The 26178-nt window shown below is 60.5% G+C and overlaps 3 protein-coding genes and 1 long non-coding RNA gene across 9 annotated transcripts in view; 1 reads left to right on the forward strand and 3 right to left on the reverse strand.

Moving 5' to 3' along the window:
- Positions 1-1737: 1737 nt before the first annotated feature.
- On the forward strand, positions 1738-25495 carry LOC118497605. The gene is made up of 3 exons (XR_004900142.1): positions 1738-1873; positions 15376-15386; positions 25480-25495. It is a non-coding gene; the product is annotated as an uncharacterized LOC118497605 (long non-coding RNA).
- Positions 11206-15126, reverse strand: JOSD2 (Josephin domain containing 2). Of its 3 annotated transcripts, none has more exons than XM_028529692.2 (5): positions 14907-15104; positions 14151-14310; positions 12457-12582; positions 11462-11656; positions 11206-11379 (listed from the first exon to the last, which is right to left on the reverse strand). In XM_028529692.2, the coding sequence occupies exons 1-5, from the start codon at positions 15034-15036 to the stop codon at positions 11280-11282; spliced, it is 711 nt and encodes a 236-aa protein (XP_028385493.2). In that variant the 5' UTR covers positions 15037-15104; the 3' UTR covers positions 11206-11279. The 3 variants fall into 3 exon arrangements, with proteins under 3 accessions (XP_028385493.2, XP_035868507.1, XP_035868508.1); XM_036012614.1 differs by having other exon boundaries at positions 14865-15104; XM_036012615.1 differs by lacking the exon at positions 12457-12582 and having other exon boundaries at positions 14865-15126.
- ASPDH (aspartate dehydrogenase domain containing) lies at positions 15358-18220 on the reverse strand. 3 transcript variants are annotated; one of them, XM_036012613.1, is made up of 7 exons: positions 17485-18220; positions 16966-17110; positions 16619-16703; positions 16378-16527; positions 16076-16296; positions 15851-16005; positions 15358-15532 (listed from the first exon to the last, which is right to left on the reverse strand). In XM_036012613.1, exons 1-7 carry the CDS (start codon positions 17618-17620, stop codon positions 15489-15491), a joined length of 936 nt encoding a protein of 311 aa, XP_035868506.1. In that variant the 5' UTR covers positions 17621-18220; the 3' UTR covers positions 15358-15488. The 3 variants fall into 3 exon arrangements, with proteins under 3 accessions (XP_035868506.1, XP_028386321.1, XP_035868505.1); XM_028530520.2 differs by lacking the exon at positions 17485-18220 and adding an exon at positions 17352-17433; XM_036012612.1 differs by lacking the exon at positions 17485-18220 and adding an exon at positions 17352-17439 and having other exon boundaries at positions 16619-17110.
- Positions 19876-26178, reverse strand: part of LRRC4B (leucine rich repeat containing 4B) — a 36762-nt gene continuing 30459 nt past the window's right edge. For both annotated transcript variants that reach the window (XM_036012611.1, XM_028529529.2), the window contains exon 3: positions 19876-22414. In XM_036012611.1, the coding sequence (XP_035868504.1) occupies positions 20570-22414 (1845 nt within the window). In that variant the 3' untranslated portion in view covers positions 19876-20569. The remainder of the gene's footprint in view (positions 22415-26178) is intronic.

Genomic DNA, 26178 nt, shown 5'->3' on the forward strand with positions numbered 1-26178 from the left:
TCGGCAGTGTGGCTCTGCCCCTCCCGCCTCCTCCCTTCCCCTCTGTCCCTGGGCCCACAGCCCTGCCCTCCTCCCTCCCCCAAGGCTGCTAGCCCAGCCTCCTGTCTACACCTTTCCCTCTCCAGTCCATCCCACTCACCCGGGCTTTCTGACATCTGAGCCACCCTACTCCTCCCCACTCACAGCCCTCCTGTGGCCTCCCAGTGCCCTCAGGACAAAGTCCCAGTCCCTCAGACTGGCCTTGAGGCCTGTGAGTTTCTGATGTATTCTGTGTAAATTACCTCTCTCCCGTCCCCAGCCTTGATTAAGGAGTCACTTAGATACCACCAGGCCAGACTGCCCGCAGTTCTCACCCCACCTGTCTCCCCACAGCCCCGCTCTCTTTCTGTCCTCACTGAGCTCAGAGCCCCCCACCCCGCCCCAGCCCCCCGACCTCAGGTCTCCGATGGGACAGCACCTGCAAGGTGATGGCCCCCCTTCCCGGTTTCCTGCCTCACCCCTTGGAGGACCTCCTTTGCTCTACAAAATGTCGCCTGCCCCCCTGCGTCAGCGAAGCCCCCTTTCCCTGTCTAGGCCTTTGCATCGCCATTTAAGTGACCTTAGCGCTGAACTGCATGAAATCTTTGAAAATGCATAAGGCTAATTTTAGTATTTTTAAAAGCCTCTTTGCTACCCTACATTGTGCACTGTAGCGTGTGGCTTTTGGAAGCAATTCTGTGGGCGCCTGCATTTAACCAATCTGAGAGACTCCACGGTGAGGGTCGGGACCGTTGGCGGGGTCCCTTCAGCTGTCACTCGCCTTTGGGGCCACTTCCGTTCAGTGAGGGGTAGCGGCCTCATCACAAAGGCAGCAAATTCAGCTTGGCCCAGTTCCTAGAAGTAGGCTCCCAGTCAAACTGTGTTCACCACATCTACCTTCCTTCGTTTCCCCGCCCAGTCCCATATGCATTTCCATGGCAACACAGAACTCTACCCAGAACGACTGGAAAATACATGAAGTCCAGAGGTGTGAGTTGGCATCCAAGGCCTTGCTGAGTATGTGTATTGACTAGGAGTACATTTTATTTTTACAGGCTTTTGAAAATTCTCCCTCTGCCCTCTCTACCCACCAACGCCACCCCCACCCCCCAATCCTGCATTCTAGTCAGTCCTGTGTTTGGGGGGCTAGTCCCAGGTCTAATACAGCTGGGTTGCAGTTCCACTATTTGCCGCTAGGTGGCGATGGGGGCTTTCACGCAGACTGTCAAGCCTCAAGCAGACCCAGGTGTCCCCCTCCGTGGAGAAAAGTGCCCTGCAGGGGGAGCAGGTGGTCCTTTAGGAAGGTCGGGTTCCCACGAAGCCTCTGTCCTGGCAGATGCTATTCCTCAGGAACAGCTGGGTGTCTATTTTCTCTGTCTTCCCCACTGCCAATGGGCTCCTTGCTGCCTGAGGAGAGAGACCATGGAGGGTCGGGGAGGAGAATGGAGCAAAAAGGAGGCAGCCCTCTCCTCGCTGAGCTTGGACGGGAGCTCAGGGGTCAGCAGAGTCCAGAAGGAGCCGATTCCCAGCAACCCCAGGAAGGCCCGTCAGGCCCTGGGCCTGCCACTTACATGCTGTGTGGCTTTAGGCAACTCGGTCCCTGTCTCTGAGGTTCTTCTTTGCTTCCTCCTTCCCGGGCCTGGGACAGCTCCAACTCCTCCAGGCCATGTCCAGAGTGCAGGACGGGCAGAGAAGAGAGAAAACACAGGCGTCACAATGGTCCTTCCACCCCAGGGCCTCTCGCCTGCCAGCCCCGCTCCATGCTGGCCTGCCTGCCGCCCCCACAGCCTGCGAGGAGCCCTGGATGGGCTCCCGCCTCTGGCTTCGAACTTGGGAACCTCAGAACACTGAGGGGGTGGGGGATTGGCCCTGGGTGGGAATACAGGATGCAGGGATGGCAGGGGCCCCAAGACAGAGAGGCTGGGCGGGGACACAGGCACAGAGTGAGGGAGGCTGGTGAGGAGAGAACCCTCGGGTGGGGGAGAAAAGAGGCCACGGGTTCATGGAGGAGAAAAAGGAATGGGATTGAAAGAAGGGAGGGGGGAGAGAGAAGAGAGAATCTGGGGATAGAAGAGAGAGTGGGAGAGATCAGAAGAAAAGGAGAGATTCAGAGAGAAGAGAAATCAAAGGAAGAGGGAGAAAGAGAAAAGAGATGGAAGGGGGGGCAAGAACATGCTGGAAAAATAGAAAGAGGGGAGCATGAGGGGAAGAGGGCCACTCTGAGGAAAGGAAGGGAGGGAGAGACCAGACGGCACCAGGGAGGCCTGAGTGGGGTGCTGGGGGGGGGGCAGGGACTGGGCCGGAGACGACCGGGGAAGATGGAGAGGAGGAGGGAGAGTTCAAGTCAGAGCAGAGAGGAGAGCGGGGAGGAAGAGAGGCTGTGAGACAGCAAGAGAAGGGGGCAGGGAGGGAGAAAGGAGAGGGCAGGACTCGAGGGCCGATGGGGGACAGGGGTTAAAAGGCAAGTGATTTTGAAGGTGGCAGAGAGCAGGTGCAGGAGGAAAAAAAGAGGCCGGAACACAGGACAGAAAAAGAAAACAGTAGTGTGGAGAGAGAGAAGCGAAAGGAGAGAGCCAGGAGCTCGGCGAGGGAGAGAGAAACGAGGAAGAGGAAGAGGGAAGCAGAGAGGGGACCTGGAGGAGGAGGACGAGGAGAGGCTGCTAAGGGAGCCAGAGTGGGGACCGGGCGGAAGCGGGAGGGTGTGAGCAGAGGAGAGGCCCCAGGGGGAGACAAGGGCGCGGAGCAGAGCCAAAGGGAAAAGGTGCGGAGAGTGAGAGTGTGTCAGCAGGCGTGGGTGACGGGCTGGGGACAGCAGGAGAGGGCGGAGGTTCAGGTGGGAGGGGGGCAGGGGCTGAGTGGGGAAGAGCTCGGGCAGGCACGCACCTGCATGCGAGCACCTCCGGGGGCTGGGAAGGGGGAGGTCCAGACGGAGGCCCGGGTGGAGGGATCGCGGAGGGGGATGAAAGGGGGAGAGGAGGCCGGGAGAGTGGGCCAGTGAGGAGGGGTGGGAAGCGGCCCGAGGCCGGGGTGCAGCGTGGCGGCGGGGGGGGGGGCAGTGGTCCACCAGAGTCGGGGCACAGCCGGCTGCCCAGGCCTCTTTCAACTCCACCGCCTGGCAGCCGCCCCTCGGGCTTTTTTGTGACCCAGGGAGAGAAAAACACAAGTGGGAAAAGAGAGGCTGTACAGAGCCAAAGGTGTGACAGAGCAAGGAGCTGGGTGAATAAAGTGGGAAGGGAAGGGAAGGGGGGCAGCAAAAGGGGGGACAGAGAAAGAGATATGCAGAGAGAGACGGAGAGAGACAAGGAGAGAGCAGGAGAGACAGGAAGAGAGATGGAGAGGCAGAGACAGATGGGGAGAGGGAGGGAGAGAAACAGGGAGAGACAGGGAGGGAGAGGAAGAGACAGCGAGAAAAAGGAGGAGAGACAGGAGACCCAGAACGACCAAGAAGAGGGGACCAAGAAGAGGGAAGGGAAGTTGAACGCGCCCTTCCCAGTCAGGGGCCGTGTCCCTTTGTCCCCTGGTCCCGGTCCCAGGAGCTGTGGACTGAGAAATGCTACAGCTGCGGTGGCGGCGGGGGGGCGCCATGGATGGTCCGGGACCTGGCAGGGCGTGGAGTGAGCTTCATAAACCATCACATCGATCACAGGGCTGTCGGCTCGCAGGAGGGATAAGAGTGTCGCCAGCACGCAGAGCCGGCCGCCTGTCCTGTGGGTTATCTGGCGTCAGACGGGGCCTCCCAGCTGTTGCAGCGGCAGCAGGGGACAGGGAGGGGTGGGGGTGGGCAGGGGTGACCGCCTCGAGGGGGAGGGGGCGGCCACAGACACCAGGTGAGGGAGGGACAGAGACGAGAGAGAGTGACGGAGCCGCTGTGGGAAGACCCTCTCTGGGAAGACGGAGGACAGGGAACCGGAGGGAGAGAGGGAGGGTTATACCCCTCGGGCCAGAAGGAGGGCCGTGAGGGGCCGGGACGGGATGGCAGGAAGGGCAGTGCCTGCAGGAGGGAGCGGCGAAGGTTGAAGGTCCGGTCGGAGGGAAGAGTGGGGGGTAAAAAAATCGATGGAAAGAAGGTCCAGGGGCGAGGACAGACTGGGAAGGACAGAGGAGACCCCCGTGGGGGAGAAGGGGAGGGACTCGGCCGGTAGCAGCGTGAGGAGCCCGGGGAAGGAAGGGAACTGGAGGCGAGGGGACCGGAGGAGAGAGACCCGGGCCGGACGGGGAGCGGGGTGCGGAGGGCGAACCTGGGCGCAGAGGACCCGCCACAGGCGGTGGGCTGGGGGAGGGAGGGGTGGCTTCCAGAGACGGGGTGGGGGCTCGGGGGGAGAAGGTGAGGTGAGGACGGGGACCTGGTTCAGGGAAAAGCAGCGGGGAAGCGTGTGGGTGAAATACAGAGGAATCAGCGGTGAGACCTGGGGTTGGGGGAGGGCGGGGTGGGAGGAGTGAGGAAAACCTGTGTGTGTCGGGGGGAGGGGGGAAGACAGAGGGACAGTGGAGAGATGCGGAGATCCGCATGGGGGAGGAGCACAGACGAGGTGACAGGAACAGAGCCCAGAAGGGGAAGGAAGGAGGTGTGCAGAGATAATCAGATTAGGAGAACGGGAGGGAGAGACCCTGAGGCAGAGAGGGAATCAAAGAGAGGCAGAGGAGAGAGAAGTTGAGAGAGAGAGAGCGCCGCCCCTCCAGAGAATGGGGGGCGGGGAGGGATGCAGAGGCTCACGGTCGGAGGGGCAGGTAGAGAGACGGAGACAGTGAGCCACAGCCCAGCCTGGATGGCTGAGTTCTCGTCCCCATCTGAGCCTCAGTTTCCCCGTTTGCTTCCCCAGCGGCGGGGAGAGGTAACCACTCAGGGCCGGCCGGCCAGGGCAGAGTCGGTGCTGCTGCCCCCCAGGGTCTGTCCCAGCACCTTCTGTCTTCCTCCCTCCCGCTGTCTCACTCAGCCCCCCCTCCCCACCCCCGCCCCACTGGGGAGAGACTGTTATTGTTCACAACGAAGAAATCAAACCAGCGCTCCAATGTGCCGTCCCCGGCACGCCACCCACAGGCCCCTTCTACAGCCACCTGAGTTCTCCTAGAGGACTCCTGACCCCCTAGGTCTGCAAGCTCAGAGCTTCCAATGCTGAGAAGGAAGAAAAAGGGGAAGAGAGGAAACCGATGGGGTAGAGGTGGCAGGGGAGGCGAGAGAGGGCCGAAGGGGAAGCCTCAGTGTGTGTAAATCACCCAGCGCACAGCTGGGGCCCAATTAGTGACCCCTCCTCTCCTGGTGGGGAGCAGAAGAGAGTGTGAGCAGGGGAGGCCATGCTTGCAAAGAGCCTGGCACACCGTAGGTGCTCAATAGATGCACCATCCCCATCTTCAGGAGAGAAGGAACAAGTGAGAAAGGGGGTAAGAAACCTCCACAGAGGAAGGATGGAAGGAAGGAAAGACAGCCTAAGGGGAGAGGGATGTGGGTGGAAATGGCCAGGCATACAGCAGGTGCTCATTAAGTATTAGCTCTTTTCCTAGAAGAAGAGAACAGGAAAGGGAGGAGAGGAAAACCCTAGCAGAGAGAATGAATAGGAGAAGCTGTGAGGGAAGGAATCTATATAATGCAGTGGGCACATTGTAGGCAGTTAATAAGTACTCATTCCCCTCCCTGGCAGCGAGCATGGAGGGCAGCCCAGAGGAGGAGGCAAGCAGAGAGGGAGAACAGAGCCTGTGAGGCAGGCAGTGAGGGACAAACCATGTAGGAGGGAGGGAGCAGCACACAGCAGGTGCTCAATACATGCCTGTTGCCTCCTCTGGGGATTGCCTGCTAGGCCCAGAGGAGTGGGAGAAGCTGGCTGAGAAAGCCAAGGAGAGGAGAGGAACTGAGGGAGAGAGAGTGTGTGTGGGGGGAGGCAGTGGGCACAGGAGGCGCTCAATAAGTGCACACTGTCTACCTGGGAGGAGAGACAACAGGAGGCAAAGGAAGGCCCAGAGACAGACGGGAAGAAAGGAGGGTGCGTGCAGAGGAGGCAACAGGCCTGTTAGCAGAGGGGACCAGGTGACCCCGAGGGGTCAGGCAAAGGAGAGGCTGAAGTGGGAGGAAGCAGTGCAGGCCAATCATGGGGCACACAGAAGGTGCTCAATAAATGCCTGTGCTCTTCTCCAGAAGGGGACCCAGGGAACACAGTGAGGGAGAAAGAGAGAAGAGGAGACGAGGTGGGGTGTTAGCTGTCTGGAATACAGTAAGTGCTCTGTAATTGTCTTGCTTTCTTCTCCAAGTGAGAGCTGAGGGAGCAGAAAGAAGGGACAGAAGTCCGAGATGAAGGAACTGGGAGAACTGATGGGGGAGGGGGAGTGTGAGAAGATTGGCTGGCACCCAGTAGGTACAGAGGAGAGAGAAAGTGCAGGCCATCACTTGGCATACCGTAGGGGCTCAGTAAATGGGGGCTCCTTGCCTTGGAAGAACAGAGAGGCCAGGGAGAAAAGGAGGGGACGGAGGGGCTGTGTGAACTGCCTGACACACAGTAGGTGCTCAACCTGTGTCCATTCCCTCCTCAGGGAGGGGCAGAAAGTCAGAAAGGAGAGGAAGCAGAGAGAGAAGGAAAGAGTGCGGGCAGGAAAGAGAGAGGAGGCAGTGTGAGCTCCCGGGTGCGCACGCAGTAGGTGCTCCGTAAATGCCTATTTCCTGCGCAGGGAAGGCCCGGGCAATCCCGAGGAAGGGAAAGGAAGCAGGGCGGAGGGGGCGGGAGAGCAGGAGGAGGCTGAGGCGCAGAGGCAGTGTGCGGAGATTGCCTGGCAGACACCAGGAATTTACTAGCTGCTCATTTACCCCGAGGAAGGGGGCCGCAAGCACGGGGGAGGGCAGAACAAGCTGCGGGCACAGGAAGGGACGGGGGTGGGGGCCCGGGGCGGGGGAGACTCGAGGGTGCCCGGACCGGCCAGGAGGTATTTCCGGTACACTCAGCAGGTGCTCCGTCGGTGCTGGGAGCAGGTGGAGACTGGGAAGGGAGGCCGGAGAAGGAGCATGGGGCTGAGGGTGGAGGCCTCCAGGTGGCGGCCCCGCCCCCAGGCCCAGCCCACCCTCCCCCACCCCCGCTGCCCCGGGGGAGCCGGGACAAGGGCGCATTGTCAGTGGCCTGGCACGGCCTGGCGGGAGGGAGGGGTTGGGCCACCGCCGGGTCTCCGTCTCTGAGCCTCTCTCGGCCTCTCTATCTCCGCGCCTTACTCTCGGTCTCGGGGTCCTGCTGTCTGTCCCATATCTGAATCTCTGTCTCTCCCTGTCTTTGGGTCTCTGCATCTCTCAGTCTCTGTCCCCCAACTCCCAGTCTGTCTCTCAGCCTCGGTGTCTTGCTGTCTCTGGGAAGGAGGACCCCCAACACCAGCCGTGGCCCCAGTTCCTGCCCCACACCCGCCGGGGATCGGGGATCTGGGATCAGGGCCGGGGCGCTGAGCTCAGAGACAGAGGAGTGAGGAAGGGAACAAGGAGGCAGGGGAGCTCGAGAGGCGAGGACAGAAGCAGCTTTATTCAGCAGAAACCACCGCAGAGGGCCCGACAGGCGGCATCGGGGAGCTGGGGAGGAGGTGGGGTCAAGGGTAAGGGGTCAGGGAGGGGGAGAGAGAGAGAAAAGAGGGGGAAAAAAAGAAAGAAAGGAAGGAAGGAGGAAGAAGGGGGAGTGATTGAGAAACCAAGAGAAACACAGGTAGACAAGGAGGAGAGGGCTGAGGAAGAGACAGAGATGGAGACAGAGATAGGGAGACAGGGTCAGAGGGAGAGGGAGAGAGAAAGGGAGAGAAAGAAATGGAAAGAGAGATGAGGAGAGAGACGCAGAGAGAGAGACAAAGACACAGTGAGAGGGAGGCGGACAGAGCCGGGAAGACAGATGAGAGAGGTGGGGCAGGAAGGGAGGCCAGAGGCAGAGGGATTGGGACTCTGGGAGGAGGAGAGAAACAGCCAGTTGGAGGGACAGAGATGGAGAGAGAAAGTTGGAGAGGGCCGGAGCTGCTGACGGGGGAAGTCGAGGAAAGATGTGCCCCTCTCACCTGGCCTGGCCGTCGGTGACCCCCTGGGCTTGACCAGGCGATTTAAGGGGCGCCCCAGGGGCGGGGCTGTTCCCCCCACTGCCATATCTGGTCAGCCTCCAGCTCCACAAGCTAAATCGGGCCTCAGCTGTCAGCACCACAGGGCAAGGGACAGCTGTCCTCCCCCGCCCCGCCCCCCCACCTGCTGTGACACCACAGGGCCCCTCCCCCTCCTGCAACTGGGGTGGGTGCTGAGAGGCCCCTGCAGGTCTGCGTGGGACACCCACAATGGGCAACTGGCATCCCCAGACCCCCACCAGCTCTGAAACCTGTGTAGCTGGGCACCCTGGGGCAAGGGACAGCCGAGTTGCTCCCAAGTGAAGTGGGGGCCCTAGCAGGTGGGGTGCCTGTGTACTGTAGGAGCAAACGGTAAGCACCCAATCGGTGCGCTGGCTCCCTGCCCAGGAGGAGGCTGAGAGAGTGAGGGGGGCCAACCAGCCCGGACCCTTCCCCTCCCCAAGCCCCCCCTCCCTGGCTCCCCACTCAGACCATATTAGGGAACAGCTGCGCAGGCACCTGGGGAGGTCACTCGGGGCCCAGAATAGAAGCACTCAGGGAGTCTCCTCCAGGCCAGGCCGTCTGGGGCCAGGTGGGACAGGCGACAGGCGCAGAGGGAGGAGGGGGCCCCCGGAGGGCCCAGGGAGACAGACACAGAGAGATAGGGGCCAAGAGACAGAGAGAAACATCCAGAGAGTGAGACCTCTTTGGACACAAAGCAGGGGACAGGGGTTTAGAGACCCAGGCTGGAGTCAGGGAGCCAGCTGGGGGGGGCGGAGAGGGAGGAAGGCCCTAGGAGGAAGCTGCAGGGCAGGGTGGGCTGTGGGGGCTGGCCCCGAATTGGGGTGTCTGGGACCCCACCCCAGGCGTTTTTTCTCTCATGTGCTGTTGGCTTCTACAAGTTGCCCTTTGACCTGTGGAAGTCTTGGGAACCGGAATCCTCCATGTCCCTGTCCTTGAGTTGTGGCCAGCGGTCAGCTCTCCCCGGTGTGTCAGGCTGGTGTCTGCGCCCTGCCTGCTTTGGGGTGTCAGGGCCAAGCTGGGCCCTGCCTGCCTCTCCTAGCCCACAACCTCCTCATAGCCCCCCACTTCTGCCCAGCCCTAAGGGGGGCCCCGCTTTTGCCCAGGCCCCTCTACCTGCTTCCTTCCCTGGGCGCGCGCGCTCTCTCTCTCTCTCACACACACACACACACACACACACACACACGTGTGCCTCCCAGGACAGGCCTTGACCCCTGCAGTCTGACCCTCAACCCTATCCCTAATCCCGCCCCAGAGGTCACCCAGCATGCCACACCCCTTGCTCCCCACTGAGCACGGGTCCCCCTAAGCCACGGCTCTTCCCCCATGTCTCAGGGTCAGACCCCTGGGAACCTTCCTCACTTCCTGTCCCCCTCACCCCAGAGCCTGCCAGGCTCAGACCTGTCCTTTCTGTCACCTCCTCTGTCCCCAGGGTCCTGGCTCAGGCCTCGTCCTCTCCCATCTGGACCCTCAGCCTCCTCCAGGGCCTCCAGGCCTTCCGTCTGCCAAGCACGCCCAGAGGGTCTTTCTGTGCCGGGGACTGACCCGCCCCCACCCCAGCTCACCTTTGGAGGCCCCCAGTTCGGGCCTGGCTAGGACCCACCTGCATCTCTCAGCACCTCAGACAACCACAGGGCTCATCGCTTCCTGCAGCGGTCCATGTCTCGGGTGTTGCTTCTAAGTCTGGAAAGCACCCCCGCCCCCCCAACCCCTGCCGCCAGCCCTCTGGAGAGCGCCTCAGCCTTCCACAGCCAGCCTGCCTGGCCCCCTCCCTTCCTTGGCCCCCAAAGTGCCCCAGGAGACCCCTGTTAAAGCCTCCCCGCCCCCCCAACGGGGCAGGTGGTCTTCCTGTCTGTCCCCTGGCGTTCTCCTCCCTGCCTGGGAGCTGGCGTGGGCAGGCGCTGGATGCACAGGCCCCGCCCAGGACTGGGGCTCAGGAGACTATGGAGAAGCAGACAGAACAAGGGAGCTGCCAGAGGGGACAGCAGGCCCCGAGGGGGAGGACACAGACCAGGACGGGCCTGATCGGGTGACCATGTGGAGAAGACACCTAATGGGAGCCTGTCCTTGCTCTGTGCAAAACTGCTGCTGCCATGGGGACTGTCTTCCCCCTTTATCACCTCTGCGCCCTCCCCTCCTGCCCTGCCCTCCTCCACACAGGTACATGGCTGCCCCAGGGCCTTTGCACCAGCTGCTCTCTCAGCCTCCCTTGAGTGCTTTTCCTGCAGACCTGCCCGTGGCTCTCTCCTTCCCCTCGATTCTGGTCAGTGCTCAGTGACACCTCTGTGAGGCCCACGACCCTGAGTGACCCCCACCAGCCAGCAAGCCACAGCCCTATAGCACACACACAGTCAGCAGTGCCCAGGGAGTCGAGTCCCACCAGGCCACGGGCCTTCTGGGGCCTGGGGGAGGCTGCGTCCCTGCCTGTTGTGGCCCTCGCTCCCCTTGGACCCCACTTCTCTCTTCACATCTTCCTCGACTCCTCTCCTGCTCCCTCTCTGCTTCTCTGGGCCCCCACGATTCTCCCCGGAGTGCAGGGGCCACTCTCCCTGTCTGAAGGTCAGCTGCCAGCAACCTCAGTGCCCGGTTCCAGCACCCTGTCAGGCGACCAAATGTATCCCCAGTTTCCAGGGATTAGGGCCAGGCCGTCTTTTAGGACCATTACTGCAATCGATGGAATAGAATCTCAAGTCCAGAAATAAACCCTTGCTTCCTCCCGGCACTGATTTCCAACCCCCAACACCGCCCCCCCCCAAGCCTTCCAGAGGGCACGTATCTTTGGCTCCTACTCTGCCCCCCACCCCCCTGCTGGAACAGGGGGCCTCACGAGAGCAGGGGGAAAACTGAGGCCCAGGGGAGTGTGACCCACAGGCGGCTGCAAAGCTGAGAGGCAGCAGAGAGCCAGTGCCAGGGCTCCTGCCAGGGCCTGCCTGGATGACCGGCTTCTCTGAGAAACGGGGGTAGCTGAGGGAAAGGGGCCCCAAGGCAGACGCCGGTCAGGCCAGGCTGGAGCAAAAGAGCAGCTTTACTGAGGCAGCAGCGCACTGGGAGGCGGGGCGGGGCAGGGCGGGGCAGGGCCTGGCGGGGGGGCCCCCCCACAAGGCAGTAAAGTGAGGTCCAACCCACCCCTGCGCAGGAGCTGGGCGTGGACTCTCAGCGACGCGCTGGGCCAGCAGCTGTGGTTGGATCCGTCCTCGGTGGGGTCAGTGCGTCCGCAGCCAGCAGCCCTTTTCCTCCACCTCCTTGGTCACCACCAGCAGCACCTGGCACAGGTCCTGAGCCAGGGCGGCCGCCAGGAAAGCCCTGGGCGGGGAAACGGGAAGGCTGAGGCCCAGGCGGCCTGGGTGTCGCCTTTCAGGGTGAGGGGCCCGTCATCTCCCCTTACCTGACGCCATCCTCATCGCCCAGGGCCTCGGGTGCCCGCAGCTTGGAGTCCAGGTTGTAGTAGACGCCGTCCACCTGCCGCAGGGCCACCCAGTGCCGCCGGCGCAGCGGCAGGGACAGCAGCCCCAGGGACACAGGTGAGGGCAAGTTCAGGATCAGCCCCAGCACCTGGGGCAGAGCCAGCTGGGACAGGGGCCTGTGTGGCAGGGCAGGAGTGCGTGGTCAGGGCACAACGTCACTGAGCGAGTGTGGCTGGCGGAGCAGCACAGGCTGCCGAGCCACCCACGGGCTCTCCTCAGCCCACCCACCTGACACGGACTCCTTCTGCACCCATCCATCCATTACCCGCGCACCCATCAAAACCGCCCAGCCAACCATCTTGTCTACTGTTCATCATACTACCACCCACCCACCCACGCCCCAACCACCGTCCACCCCATTCTCCACCCACCCTTCACACTGCTGTCCGCGACTCGTCCATTATCCACGCCCCCCACCCCACCCGAAGCTCCTGCACTCAGCCTGACCACCATCCACCATCCTACTACCCATCATCCCAAACGCCCTTCGCCCACTGATGTTATCAGCCACTGTCCAGCCAGCTACCGACCCACAAACTCCTCCCCCCGCAGCTTCCTCCACTTTCCCTGTCCACCCCACCGTCTGTTTGCTGGCCACTGCCCCTCAGTGAACTACCCACCTTTCATCCACTCAGCCGCTCACTCACCTACCCGTTCCTGCAGCCCACCACCCAGTCGCCACCTACTTGGCCCATCCAGCCACCTGTGCGCCATCCAGTCAGTCACTCTCTCCCACCAACGTTCCCATCACCCATCCATCGACACCCATCGACAATCGAGGCACCCCCCCCACATCCTTCTGCCCCTCCACACCCTTCATCTGCCACCCACCATGCAAACCCTCCACCCCTCCTCCCGCCCTCCCTCTTTCCCCCCTCGCCCACGGTGCCATGCCCAGCAGTGCTCGGGGTCCCACCTCCTTTGGTCCCACCACACGGCGGCCAGGCCCAGGCCCTGCAGGGCGGCCATGATCACGTTGACGTCATAGTTGCCCGTGCCCAGGAGGCTGCGATGGGGGTTCAGCCGGCAGTCTGGGGCCAACCTGGGTGGGGGGTGGTCAGAGCCTGAGCTGGGGCCCCCAGAAAGGCCTCCCCCTCCCCCAAGCATGAGCGTCCCAGGGTCTGTGTGTTGCTCAGCCTTTGAACTCTCCCTTATCCTCAACCTCCAGGCCTCATCCCTCCTGCCCACCCCTCCCCCACTCTCTCAGCCCTGCCCTCCATCCACATCTCCCCTCCCAGGCCGCCTCCTCCTCCACCTGGACCCTCATCCAGCCTCCAGTCTCCCCTCTGCAGATCCTGTCTAGCAGGGCCTGGGGTCTCTTTCTGCATCTGGTGCTCGCCTTGCCCCTCCCCTGCTCCCAGCCCTCCCGGGTGCCTGTCACCCCAGAAGAAAACCCCAGCCCCTCAGCCTTCAGGATCCCACATGGTCAGGTCCCTGTGGCCTCCTAGGCTCAGTCCCCTCGACCCCTTCTCAGCCACCTGCCTCCAACCACATCTCTCATGCTCCTACCCCCAGCCTTGCCCCCCACTGTCCCCTAGCCCAGGAGGGCCACCCAGCCACCACTTGTCTCTCTGGTGACAACAGCATCTTTGTTCTCCCCCTGGGCACTTGGTGGGCAGGGTAGGGGAGGGGTTGGAGAGGGGAAAGCTTGTATTATTTTTCTGTGTATCTGTTTTCCTTGGCCCCCTCAGAGCAGGGCTCCCACGGGACTCTGGGTCTCCAATGTGGGCCTGGCGTGAAAGAGCCAATTGCCCCCTTTTCTGAATGACAGGGGAGATGCGCCAGCCCTCCAACCATCAGCCTGAGGATGCTGGGGGGCCACGGGAGGGCTGTGAGCAAGCGTTTGCAGGGTCACCTGTGGGTGCTCGAGTGGGGACCTGCCTGGAACGGAGAGACCGGAGGTCGAGGGGAGGGCCCAGAGAACAATGGGGCCTGAGCTGGGGCCAGGGGTGCATTTGTGTGTGAGGGGGATAAGGCAGAGAGATAATAAAGAAGCACTGGAAATCTCAGATAGTGAGCAGGAACAGTGTAGGCTGCCAAGATGAGAAAGCATGCCAGGCAGAAAGAAGAGGCCGTGCAAAGGCCCGGAGGCATCATCCTGGGGCTCCTTCCCCCCTGGAGAGGAATGTGGTTTGGGGGAGCAGCAAGATATGAAACTGCAGAGGCAGGTGGGGAGGAGCAGAGCACCCAGGGCCTTGGACATCAGACTTCAGGCCATGTGGCTTCTCCCAGGCGTGCTGGGGTGCCCCGGGAGGGCTGTGGTCAGGGGAGGGGCAGGGGCAGCGCTGGGGTGCACGCTGAATGGATTGGAGGTGAGGAACGGGAAGCTGTGAGGCCAGAGGGGCAGTGGGCACCAGGACCCAGAAAAGAGTGGGTGAGGTAGGGATGAAGGCCCAGAGGTGAGAAGGTGAGGCCTGAGTCGGGGTCAGGCCCTGGGGATGGACAGGTGCGGGAGGTGACATGCAGTTGCCGAGTCCCACGGTCCAGCCTAGACAGGTGATGTGGCAGCAGAAAGTCCCTGGGCTCTGGCCCCCTGCCTCGCTAAGATCCAGGTGGGTGGTTGTGCCTGCAAGCCCTGCTCCTGCAGGTCCTCGGGTGGGTGACGGTCACCTCTTGCAGATCTCATCGGCCGCCTCCTGGCTAAACAGCCGCTGCTGCAGGACGTTGTTGAGGGCGTGGATGGCGCACAGCTCCAGGCGCTGCCGCTCGTGGTACACAGAGGGTGGGCCCGGCTGTGCTCCCGGGCCCTGGGACATGCCGCCCTCCGCTCCTGCTTGTGGGGTGCGGGAGAAGGTGCTCAGGGGACTGGGGTTGGAGGCCCAAACTGCCAGCAGGCTCTGGGGCACTGCCGTTGAGGCGGGGGCTGGGTGCAGCCTGAGGGGCCGCATAGCCCCTGACTCTGCTCCCCAGTCGCTCTCCTGGCAACAGGAAACTCCAACCCCCATTCCTAGGAAAAAGACTCCTTTTTCTGCTCACCTAGCAACATAGGACCACCCCCACCACATCCCTAAGTGAAAGGGTCCTATGGTCGTCACCTCGCAGGAGAGGAACTCCCCCTCCCCCCTGTCCGTAGGTAACAGGCTCCCTCTCTGGCTACCTAGCAACAGAGAAACCCCCACCCCACTAGGTAACAGGTCTCTCTTCTGGTTACTTAGCAACAGAGAGATCTTCCCCCTCCTGTCTCTAGATCACAGGGTCTCTTCTGGTTGCCTAGCAACAGACGACTCCCCTCCCGTGTCACTAAACAACAGGGTTTTCTCTTCCTGTAACCTGGCAACAGGGCCCCTTCCCCGGACACAAAGTAACAGCCCTTTCCCCACGCACCCCAACCGCGGCGCTCGCTCGTTGCCAAGCAACACCCCTCACCCCGCCTGCCTCTCTGCTCCCCGGAACCAGGGGCTCCCGCATCCCCCTGGGCGGCGGCTCTGGACTCCGAGTGCAGGGCGGGAAGTTCGGCGCTGACTGGGCAGGCGGGGCGGACTACAGCTCCCGGCATCCACAGCGTGGCGAACTACGACTCCCGGCGGCCTTCGCGAGGACTCGTGCTTCACTTGGAAAGTCTGGGCGGCAAGGCCCGGAAGTCCGCTACTGCCCCGAGAATGCGGAAGGGCGACTTCCGTCGCTCTCTGCGCGGAATCCCTAGGGCGCCCTATAGAAGCCTTCGCCTTCGCTCAACACGGAACTCATCGCGATAGCTTCCAGGAGTTTTTGCCCCCCCCCCCCCCCCCCATGTGGGGAGTAGCCCTGTGCGAGCTACAGCGTGACGTCACAGAAGGGAACCGGGGATCAGAGACACCAGGCTCTTCAGTGAGAAGAGCCTCCAGTTTTTACTGAGACAGGAGGGAGGTCCGGGGAAACTGAGTCCTGGGAAACAGCAGGACAATGGTGGTGGGGGAGCTGGTAAAGGAGAGGAGGGTGTCCTCTGGCTGTTTGGGGGCGGGAGACTTCTCAGCAGAGGTGGATTCCCGGCCTGGAAGGAAGCTGGCAGCATCCTGCAGGGGAGATACGGGGAATGAAAGGCTGAGACCAAGAAAGAGAGACAAACACCCGGAGGAAGGAACAGATCCAGGTTGGGGTGGAGGAAGGCCTAGAGAGAGGGACTGAGACCCGGAGGGAGACAGAGACCTGGGAAGTGGCCAGAGATAGGGAGAGAGATACAAAGATTCAAAGTCATGGCGTAGAGGGTTAAGGAGATTCAGAAAGTTAAACCGACGGAGACAAAATCAGAACTGCAGAACCAGAGTCGGATACCCAAACTCTGCAGAGTACAGAGCCCGTGGCGTGGGAACCTGGGAGGGGCCCGGTCGTACTCAGTAGGCTGCGCCAGAAGGCAGTGACAGTGGCAGAGCCGGTGACTGCGCCTGGCTCGGCGGGGTTCTCTCTGTGGGTGTGCACAGCAAAGCTTCGTCCCGTGGGGCCTGGGGGTCCGCTCACCTCCACATCCACCACATGCATGTCTGTGAGGCTGGGCCAAGCAGGGTGGTCAGTCTGGCTGGCCTGGCCCCCGGCCCAACCCCCAGCTCAGCTTTGCTCACCTGAGATCGGCCACAAGCACCCCAATCACGCGGTCGAAGCCCAGGCTGGGGGCCGCCAGGGCAGCTGCTGCCATGGTGTTGGAGTTGCGGGGGGCAAAGGGGCAGAGCCCACGGACAGGACCTTCATAGAGCACAGTGCGAGGCCCAGTGTGGTGTGCCACAGCCAGGGGTCCCTCCAGCCGGAAGCCATCTGGATGTGTGGCCATAGTGACACGGAGGCTCTGGAAGTGAGAGCCAGGGTCAGGGGGACCGGGGCTTCCACAGGGCCCCTCCGGTTCTCAGGAAGCCTAGCAGGTGCTCACCTGGAGGCCCCCTGCTGAGTCCAATCTGCTGATGTCCTCAGTGCCCCACAGGGCTCCCCGGGCCACGAACACAGCATGGTCCCAGCGGTTCGAGGCTTCCAGGAGCTGCTGCTCTGTGGCCTGGTTGGCCAGGGCTGAGGGGGACCCCACCTGGGGTGGGTGAAGGTGGGAGGGACAGAGGTCAGGGGACCGATCCCACTTTGGAGTGGGGTGGGGCCAAGGAGGAAGGGGCAGGGCTCACCAGGAGATTGGCATGGCGCAGAATCTGTGCTCCAGATTCATGGATTATTTTGGGATGGGCCACTTCTACCACAAGGTCAGGGTGCCTGGCAGAGGGGAGAGATGGGGAGGGCCTGGGAGAGGTATTAGGCCTCTCCTCCCCAGATTTCCACAGTTTGTGGAGGCCTATCACCCTCCACCCTGGTCTGGGAGGGGAAATGGGATGGATTGGCTTGTCCCATTTCACATTTGGGGAAACTAAGGCCCAGAGAGGGTAAGGGGCTTGCCCAAGATCACACAGCCACCAAGGGAGGCCAGAGCAGGAGCTTAAGTCAGGGAGCCCTGCTCTCCCACAGCAAGGCCACTGACCTCTCCCCAAGGGCATCGAGGTTCTGGAGCTGCAGGGACTGGGGCACGGTCCCTGCCATTCGTCCCGGGTCACGATTCCAGACAAAAACAAGTTCTAGACCCAGTTCCGGTCCCTGAGTCAGCAGGTGGGACACCAGGGACTGTCCTGGGGAGAGGGAGAGTGACTCAGAGGGGAAGGGACAGAGATCCAGAGAGAAGGGGACAAAGACCCAGAGGAAAGGACAGAGACCTAGAGAGGGGGACGGAGCCCCGTGCGGTGGACAGACACAGCCAGCCAGGGCGGCAGACAGGGACACAGACGAGAGGTGTGTTTGTGGCGGACACAGGGCCTTTGGGGACTTCAGGAAGGGGCCTGGGGAAGAGGCCCCAGGCAGTCAGGGACTCACCGAGGCGGCCGTAGCCCACCACCCCCACCCTCTGCGGGACCCTGTCCAGGGCCATGTCCTTGAATCTGGTGGTCTGCGGTCTGGCTCTGAGCTCTGTCAGCTGCTGGCTGCCCACCCCCCAAACACATGAGGCCTGGGCAGCTGCTGATCTTTGGACATTTGACCCTTGAGCCTCTCTCAAGCCTTCCCCCTTTCCCACAGTGGCCCAGAGGTGTGGGGGCCAGTTTGCTGGGTGGGGGCAGGGTGAGAATCCTGGGGGTGGTGGACATGATGTTTTGGGGTCCCAGAGATCCTGCGTGGCCCCCACTGTATGGGCCAGTTCCTTCTGTGCATCACACCCTCCTCCCTTCCTGCTGATGTGGAAAATTTCTTCTGCAGTCCCCCGCCCTCCTTTCTGGCTGGCCAGGTTGTCATGGTAACTGCATCCTGCTTGGGGTGGGGGTTGAGGGCTGGGAGCAGGGAGAGGAGATGGTGACAGGGACTCTGGGCTCTCAATCTGTCCCCTTGCTCCTGCGTTTCTAATCCCCACCCTTTCAGCCACTCCCCAGGCCTTGGCACCGTATTTCTTGCCAACATTCCTCCCTTTGGGTCTCAGTGTCGATTTCTGGTCTGTCTGCTGCTCCAGCCTTCCGCCCCCCGCCCCCGTCTCTGCTGGGCTTGCTGCCATTCTGCCCCGACCCAGGCCAGGCCCTCACACTCTCCCCACCAGGTGAGGCCCAGAGGAGACCTGGCCAGGTCACGCCCAGTCTCCCCACAAGGCCTCGTGGGAGATGGAGTTCCGCTCCCCACAGCACCTGTCCGGAACCTCCCTTGGTTCACCTTGACTTCCCACCTTTCATCTTCCTCTTCCCGGCCACCATACCACCGGTGCCCCTCCCCGGGTTGCGTTCTCACCCCCAGACTGTCCCTCCCCTCGCCCCACCCCAGGGAGAAGCCTGGGAGGCCGGAGGAGGCTGAGTGCCCCCCAAAATGAGCCCCAGCCAGCGCGCCTCATGGGTGCCTGGCATCGGAAATGGAGGAGGCTGCGGCAGTGCCGGCTCCCTGCCCCCAGCTGCCACCTGGTACCCGCTGCAGTGTTGCCATGGCAACCAGGATGGCTCTGAAAGAGGATGAGGGAGAAAGAGAGCATGAAAGAGGGAGCGAGGGGGAGCCCCAAGCCGACAGGCAGCAGAGCGGATAGATAAGGCCTGAGACCCCAGCCATGGTGGCAGCGGCTGGCCCTGCAGATGAGGGAAGAATTTGCTCTAAGAGCCGCAGGTGGGGGAGAGAGAAGATGCTGTGGGGTGGGGACCTCAGGGCTTTCTGGGGATCCTCACCTCTGTCCTTAACTCCACGGGGCCTGGGTGTCCCCTGCAACACCCCCGGCCACTGTGTGGGGGGCCAGGGTGGGCCAAGGTGAGGGGAGAAATGGGGCTGAGGCCCGGCCTGCTCACTGGCCCGGCCCTGTGTGTCCATGGCCCAGCCTCATGCTGAGTGGTCCCGCTGCCTCCATCAGTCTCTGCCTTTCACAAATGGCGGACCTGTCAGGCCCAGCCCTCTGGAGGCTGAAACGCCAGCACCTTGGCCTCCCCCGGCCCCACCAGCAGCTGCCCCCTGGGTTTTGTCCCATTGGCTGGCTCCTGTCACTCTGGTGGGCCAGCTCTCTGCCCTGGGCGACAGCATAGTACCCACTCTCTGCCCAGGCCTGGACCCCGTCTCTCCTGCCTCTGCGTTTACGAGACAAAGTGCAGCTCCCTCCTATGCTGCCGCACCTGCCACTAGACGCACCTGGCACTCCTTGGGCCCCTCCCCGTCAGTGCACCCTGGGCAGTGTCTCGAATGGGTTTGCAGTGGACACGGATGCGCCCTGGTCTGGCTCTGGAAGGGGCTGAACTCTGTCCCCAACAGGACATGGTGATGTCCCTACCAGGACCTGGGGGCGTGACCTCATTTGGATACAGTCCAGGTGAAGTGATGTTGCAGCAGGAAAGGCCCTCATCTAAGGGCCCCGTGTCTTTATAAAAAAGGGGAGCTTGGGACACAGAGACAAGCATGCCCAGAGGGAAGACGATGTGGACACGCAGGGAGAACTCCAGGAGGAGGTTTGGGTAGAGCTGCCACCAGCCAAGGGACATGTGGGTGACCAGAAGCAGGGAGAAGTTGGAAGGCTCCTGCCCTACAGGTTCCAGAGGGCACCAGGCCCTGCCAGCCCCACCCCCGCCCCCAATCTGGGACTCCTGGATGCTGACCTGGGGACACCACACGCCCCGCTGTCCTGGGCCGCTCAGTGTTGTTGACTTCGTCACAGTAGCCCCAGGACATTAATATGGGCCCCACCGTTTCTGCTGAGGAGTGGGGGTGGGGAGAGGCCCTCGGGACCTGCCTCAGTGGGGCTGCAGGGCAACCCAGGACCAGTGCCGGGTGACTGAGCCCCCTCAGGGCCTCCAAGGTCAAGGGTGAGGGGTCTCAATGCCCCCGCAGGGCCTTCGACAGCCTCTCATTTTGCTCCACATTCACTTCCTTTTCTCTCTCTCCCATGCTTTCATGACCAAAAAAAATATTTTTTTACTTTTTCCGTGTTTTTTTTTTAAAGTAATTACAGAGCAGGTAGTCGTTGACGCAAACCTCCCTTCAGTATCAAAAGAGTCTGTGGGGCGAGTGGGGGCTGGGGCAGTGGTGGGGCCGCGGGGGCTGCCCCACCCCCAGCCAAGGGGCCCAGGGGTCGGAGTGGGCTCGGGCAGGGGCAGGGCCAGGGGGTCTGGAGGCGCTGACAACCACGCGTCTGTCTCATCAGTTGAGAGGGTGGATGGGTGGGGGTGGGGGGACAGGCTTCCAACTGCAAAAAAATGAACTGTAAAAGGAGGGCTGTTGGGGGTGAGGGGAGAGGATGCCCCTCAAAAAACCTCCTCTCTCCCCTAGAAGGTGGAGGGCTGGGGCGGTCGGTCGGTCAGTGGCTGGGGAGAGCCAGGAGGGAAAGCCGGGAACAGTGGGGGGATTGGTTCTGGACCCTTCCGAATCCTGCATCCCCTTGGTCACCGGGGATGGGGGCGAGGCCGGAGCCAGGGGCCTTCGCGCCCGGGGCCCCACCCTGTTGTAGGTGGCTGGGCCAGCCGCCCTGGGGTCCAGACAGGCTCTGAGCCCATCTTCCCCGACCTTCCCCCGGCCGTCAGAGGGGCCTGGGGCTGCGGGGAGGGCGCCAGTCTGGCCCGAGCCCAGTCCCCCGCCCAGCGGTGGCGGTGTCAGATCTGCGTCTCTTGCACGTTCTCCTTGGAGCCGCTCTTGAAGAGCAGAGGTTCGTGGATGGAGTTGAGGCCCGGCGGGCCCTTGCCCCCGCAGCCCCCGCCGCCGGGGTTGCTGCTGTAGTGCGCCTTGAAGGCGGCCGCCACGTAGTGGTGGTGGTTGAGGTGGTCGCGCTCCAGGGCGGGCAGGGCCAGGTGGCTGTCCCCGCCGACGCCGCCCCCGCCAGCCACAGCGGCGGCGGCGGCCACGGACACGGCCGACGCGGCGGGCAGCTCGTCTTCCACGTTGATGATCTCCACGGTGCGCGTGGGCCCGTGGTGTTTGTGGAGCTGGTGCTGCTTGCGCAGCTTGTAGAAGGCCACGAGCATCACGGCAGCCATGAATGTGATGGCCACGAAGCAGCCGATGATGATCTTGGTGGTCTTCATGACGTCGTCCAGGTCCTTGAGGGCGTTCTCCGTCACGTCCGTGATGGGCACCGTGAACGCCTTCTCCGTGGGCCGTGAGGAGCGCGGGGCGGGCGCCGTGGTGGACGACGAGGCTGGGCCGGCGGCATCCCCAGGCCGGCCCCCACCCCAGACGCCGTCCGTCGTGGGCCCCGGGGGCTCCTTCTCCGTCCCCCGCGTCTGCAGAACCTCCTCTCCGGGCTGCGTCTCCAGGGTCTCCACGGTCACCGTGGTGAAGTAGGTGTAGCCGCCGCTGCCCCCTCCGCCGCCGCCGCCACCCCCGGGGCCGCCTCCGCCGCTCGCAGCACCGCCGGCCGCCACGGGGTCCACGGCCGAGACGTTGAGCGTGGCCGAGGCGGTGGTGTTGCCGGCCGAGTTCGTCACCATGCACGTGTACTGGCCCGTGTCCTGCACCGTGACGTTGGTGAAATTGAGCGTCCCGTCGTGCAGCACGGAGATGCGCACGCGGTAGGAGCCGTGCGTCATGAGGGTGCCATTGGGCGTCAGCCAGTTGACCGAGGTCATGGAGGTGCCTGTGCGGCACTTAAGCTCGGCGGCCATGCCCTCGGTGACGTTGAGGTCCGTGGGCGGCTCCACGATGACCGGCGCGTAGCAGGTGAAGTGCGACTGGTCCAGCTCGCCAATGTAGCGCCCCTTGAGGCCGGCGGGCGCGTGGCAGCGTGCGCAGCACGTCGTGTTGCTGGGCACCGTCTCCTTGAGCCACCAGCTGAGCCAGAGCACGTCACAGTTGCAGTGCCAGGGGTTGTGGTTGAGGTGCACGCGCTCGAGGCGGTGCAGGGGCGTGAAGAGGTCGTGGGGCAGCGACATCAGGTTGTTGTGGGACAGGTTGAGCTCCTCCAGCGACTTGAGGTCGTCGAAGGCGTTGCGCTCGATGGTGGCCACCTGGGCGTGCATGAGCCACAGTTTGCGCAGGCTGGTGAGGCCCTGGAAGGAGCCCGGGCGGATCAGGTCCAGCCGGTTGCCCGACAGCTCCAGCTCCTCCAGGCGCACCAGGGCCGTCAGGTTGGGGATGTCCTTGAGGTTGCACATGCCCAGGTTGAGGTAGCGCAGGTTCACCAGGCCCTCAAAGGCCGCCTCCGAGATGTACTCCAGCCGCTTGAGCTCGCCCAGGTCCAGGCGCCGCAGCGAGGGCACGCGGTTGAAGGCGTAGGAGGGGATGCTCTCTATGGGGTTGTTGCGCAGCCAGAGCTCCCGCAGCTTGGACAGGTACTCGAAGGCCTGTGTGGGCACCGTCGTCAGCCGGTTGTCGAACAGCTCCAGTGTGTTCAGGCTGGGCAGCCCGTTGAAGGCGCCCACCTCGATCTTGCGCACCAGGTTCTTGCTCAGCTGCAGGATCTCCAGGTGCCGCAGGTGCTTGAAGGTGTCCGTCCGGATTACCTGGGGTGGGGGAGGGGAGACACCCATCAGTGACACTGGTAACAGTGATAATGAGCACCCAGTTCCCACGGGGTGGAGTGGAGAGCTCTCCATCTCTGCGGGTGGGAGAGTATGGCTGTAAGACCATTTTGGAAAAACGATTTGTTTGTTTCTTTTTTTTTAAATTGGTTTTCAGAGAGAGAGAGAGAAAAGGGAAGAGAGACAGAGAAACATTGACTTTTTCTTCCACTAATTGATGCATTCACTGGTTGATTTTTGTTTGTGCCCTGAGCTGAGATCGAACCCACAACTTTGGCGTATCAGGAGGATGCTCTAACCAACTGAGCTATCCCGCTGGGCCTGATTGTCTCTTTTAAAGGTAAACATAGAGCTACTCAGCGACCCAGCCTTTACACTTTTGAGATTCTTCCCCAGAGAAATGGGAGAGGCCCATCCGACTGCTTGGGGTGGGTGCTCACAGCCTCTGTGTTCGTTGCAGCCTAAACCGGAAGTCGCCCAATTGTCCCTGACAGGGGCAGCACAGGCTCTCTGCGTCCCTACGGTGGGACGCTGCGGTTCAGCTCATAAAGAAACAGACTGTCTACAGGCCTGATACCGCGGATGAATCTCACGGGCAGCGCGTTGAGGGCAAGAAGGCAGACACACGGGCGCGCACGCGTGCGGTCAGATCCCATTCACTTAGCTCTATGGAGGTGCTAAGCAGTGTCTGTGAGCGCTTGTGGGGGCGACAAGCTGGGAAGGGGCACGAGGGAGCTTCCCGGGATGATAGAAATGTTTCAAATTGGGGCAGTACCTCCATGCATGAACACAACTACCCAAAACCCCCAAGCTGTATACATAAAACGGGGGCATTTTATATGTAAATTACACCTCAATAAAAAGATTAATCAGCAGCCAACACGCGTTGGGCACGTCTTCAGTGCCAAATCCTGTTCTAAAGGCTCTACTGGCACCAGCTGATTTAATGCGCCAAGCCGCCCTGCGGGATCGGTATACTTCTCCAACACCTGCAGCTCGAAGCCATGAGCTCAGAAAACCAGAGGATGTTTCATAATGACTTTGGCACCACATCCCGTTCCGTGGCAAAACCTGACCAGAACTCATGTAGGCTATTTAAGCCTTTCATCGATCCCCCTCATGTGACTATTCAAACCTTCCTCTCTAGAAATGTTCCCACGTTTGGTAAGGGCTATAATAAGATCCACTGGGGTGCTATTAAAAAACACATCTGGCCCTGAGGGTTTCATATGGACAATTATGAGTAATCCCCATTTAAGTGGGAGGACACAGAGGCACAGAGAAGGGCAGTGACTTGCCCAAGGTCACACAGGAAGGGGCAGCCAACCTGGGATTGGACTGAGGCTGTCGGGCTCCTGAATCCTGGCTCTTAACCCCTGAACGTGGCCTCCACCTCTCAGGGTTGACACTGGGATAGGCCCAAGAGGCAGAGTCTCACCAGATTTTCTTCACTGGTCACCCAGCTGAGGCACAGAAGTCCAGGTAGCTCAGTTGGCTAGAGTGTTGTCCTGATACGCCAAGGTTGTGGGTTACATCCCCAGTAAGGGGACATATTACAATCAAGCAATCATCCTGGCTGCTGTGGCTCAGTGAATTGAGTGTCGGCCCGTGAACTGGAAGGTTGCCAGTTCAATTCCCAGTCAGAGCACATGCCTGGGTTGTGGGCCAGGTCCCCAGTAGGAGGCGCTTGAGAGGCAACCACACATTGATGTTTCTCTCCCTCTCTTTCTCCCTGTCTCTCTAAAATCAATAGAATAAAAAGTAAGGCAAGAGAAAATACTATAATTTTTTGAATTTTGAAAAGGTGGAAGTGGAGAGCTCCCCAGAGCACACTGTGTGGCGGTGACGACGTTGTAAAACTTAGAAAGGAGGCTGAAGCACAGGTATCTGCGCATGTGCACCGGGAAGCCTGGCAGGAAGTAGTCTGTGCTCTGCTCAGAGTGAACTCCAGCTGTTGGGGATTAAGGGTAATTTTTATTCTCTCCTTTCCTAAGACTTTATTTATTTATTCATAGAGAGAGGGGAAGGGAGGGAGAAAGAGGGAGAGAAACATCAGTGTGTGGTTGCCTCTCACGCGCCCCCCACTGGAGATCTGGCCTGCAACCCAGGCATGTGCCCAGACTGGGAATCGAACCCGTGACACTTTGGTTTGCAGCCCATGCTCAATCCACTGAGATACACCAGCCAGGGCATTTTCATTCTTTATTTTTTTCTTCAGTGGGCAAAAAGTACTTTCATAATAGGTAGCAAAACACTTTTTAAAAAGTTTTAAAAAACAAGACCGTACCTGAGAGGCACCAAGCATCGAGGGATGACCATGTCTGGGACGATCGCAGCCATGAGACAGTAGCAGGCACTATTTATGCCAGTGAGACCCAGCAGAAACGTGACATGGATCAGTCGATGAATTTTTTAAAAATTTAATTTAATTTAAAAAATGTTATGGTATTACAGTGGTTCCCACACTTCTTCCCACCTCCACCCAGCCCCACCCTCCACTCCCTCAGCCAACCCCTCCGTCCTTGTCCATGTCCATGGGTCACACATCATGTTCTTTAGTTGGTCCCTTCACCACCTTTCATCTGGTTGCCCCTCCTCCTCTGGCTGCTGTCTGTCTGCTCCATGTGTCCATGCTTCTGTTTCTGTTTTTTTTTTATTAATTTATTGTGTTCATTAGATTCCTGTGAGATCATGTGGTCTTTGTCTTTCACTAACTGGCTTATTTCACTGAGCATAATTCCCTCCAGGTCCATCCATGCTGTCTGAAAAGGTAGGATTTTTCTTTTTCACTGCTGCGTAGTATTCCACCATGTAAACGTACCACTGCTTTTCTATGCACTCATCTGCTGGTGGGCACTGGGGCTGTTTCCAAACCTCGGCTATTGCAAATAGCGCTGCTGTGTACACAAGCGTGCATATATTCTTTCTGATTGGTGTTTCAGGATTATTAGGCTATATTCCCAGAAGTGGGATTGCTGGGTCAAACGGCAGTTCCATTTTAGCTTTTTAAAAAGGGTTTATTTATTTATTTTTAGAGAAAGGGGAAGGAAGAAAGAGAGAGGGGAGAGAAGCATTGATGTGTGAGAGACAGTCTATTGGTTGCCTCTTGTATGCCCCAAACCAGGGACCTGGCCCAAAACCTAGGCACATGTCCTGACCAGAAATTGAACCGGTGACCTTTTGCTTTTGAGGAAACTTCATACTGTTTTCCACAGTGGCTGCACCAGTCTGCATTCCCACCAGCAGTGCATGAGGGTTCCCTTTTCTCCACAACCTCACTAGCACTTGTTTGTTGATTTATTGATGGCGACCATTCCAACAGGTGTGAGGTGGTACCTCATTGTGGTTTTAATTTGCATCCCTCTGATGACTAGTGATGCTGAGCATCTTTTCTTATGCCTTCTGGAGGCCATCTGTACATCCTCTTTGGAGAAATGTGTATTCAGGTCCTTCGCCCATTTGTTAATTAGATTGTTTGCCTCCCTGGAGTTGCGTTGTGTTAGTTCTTTGTATATTTTGGAACTCAAACCTTTATCAGATGTATCATTGGCAGATACGTTCCCTCATACAGGGGGTTTCCTTTTCATCTTGCTGATGGGTCCCTTAGCCGTGCACGACTCACTCAATTTCAAACTTCCTGAAAGCCACATTAAAAGAAAACCCAAAACAGGTGAAAGCAATTCTAATCATCTATTTAATTTTTAAAAAGATTTTATTTAGTTATTTTTAGAGAGAGGGGAAGGGAG

The sequence above is a fragment of the Phyllostomus discolor genome, chromosome 12 (genome assembly GCF_004126475.2).
Source record: "Phyllostomus discolor isolate MPI-MPIP mPhyDis1 chromosome 12, mPhyDis1.pri.v3, whole genome shotgun sequence".
Classification (NCBI taxonomy): domain Eukaryota; kingdom Metazoa; phylum Chordata; class Mammalia; order Chiroptera; family Phyllostomidae; genus Phyllostomus; species Phyllostomus discolor.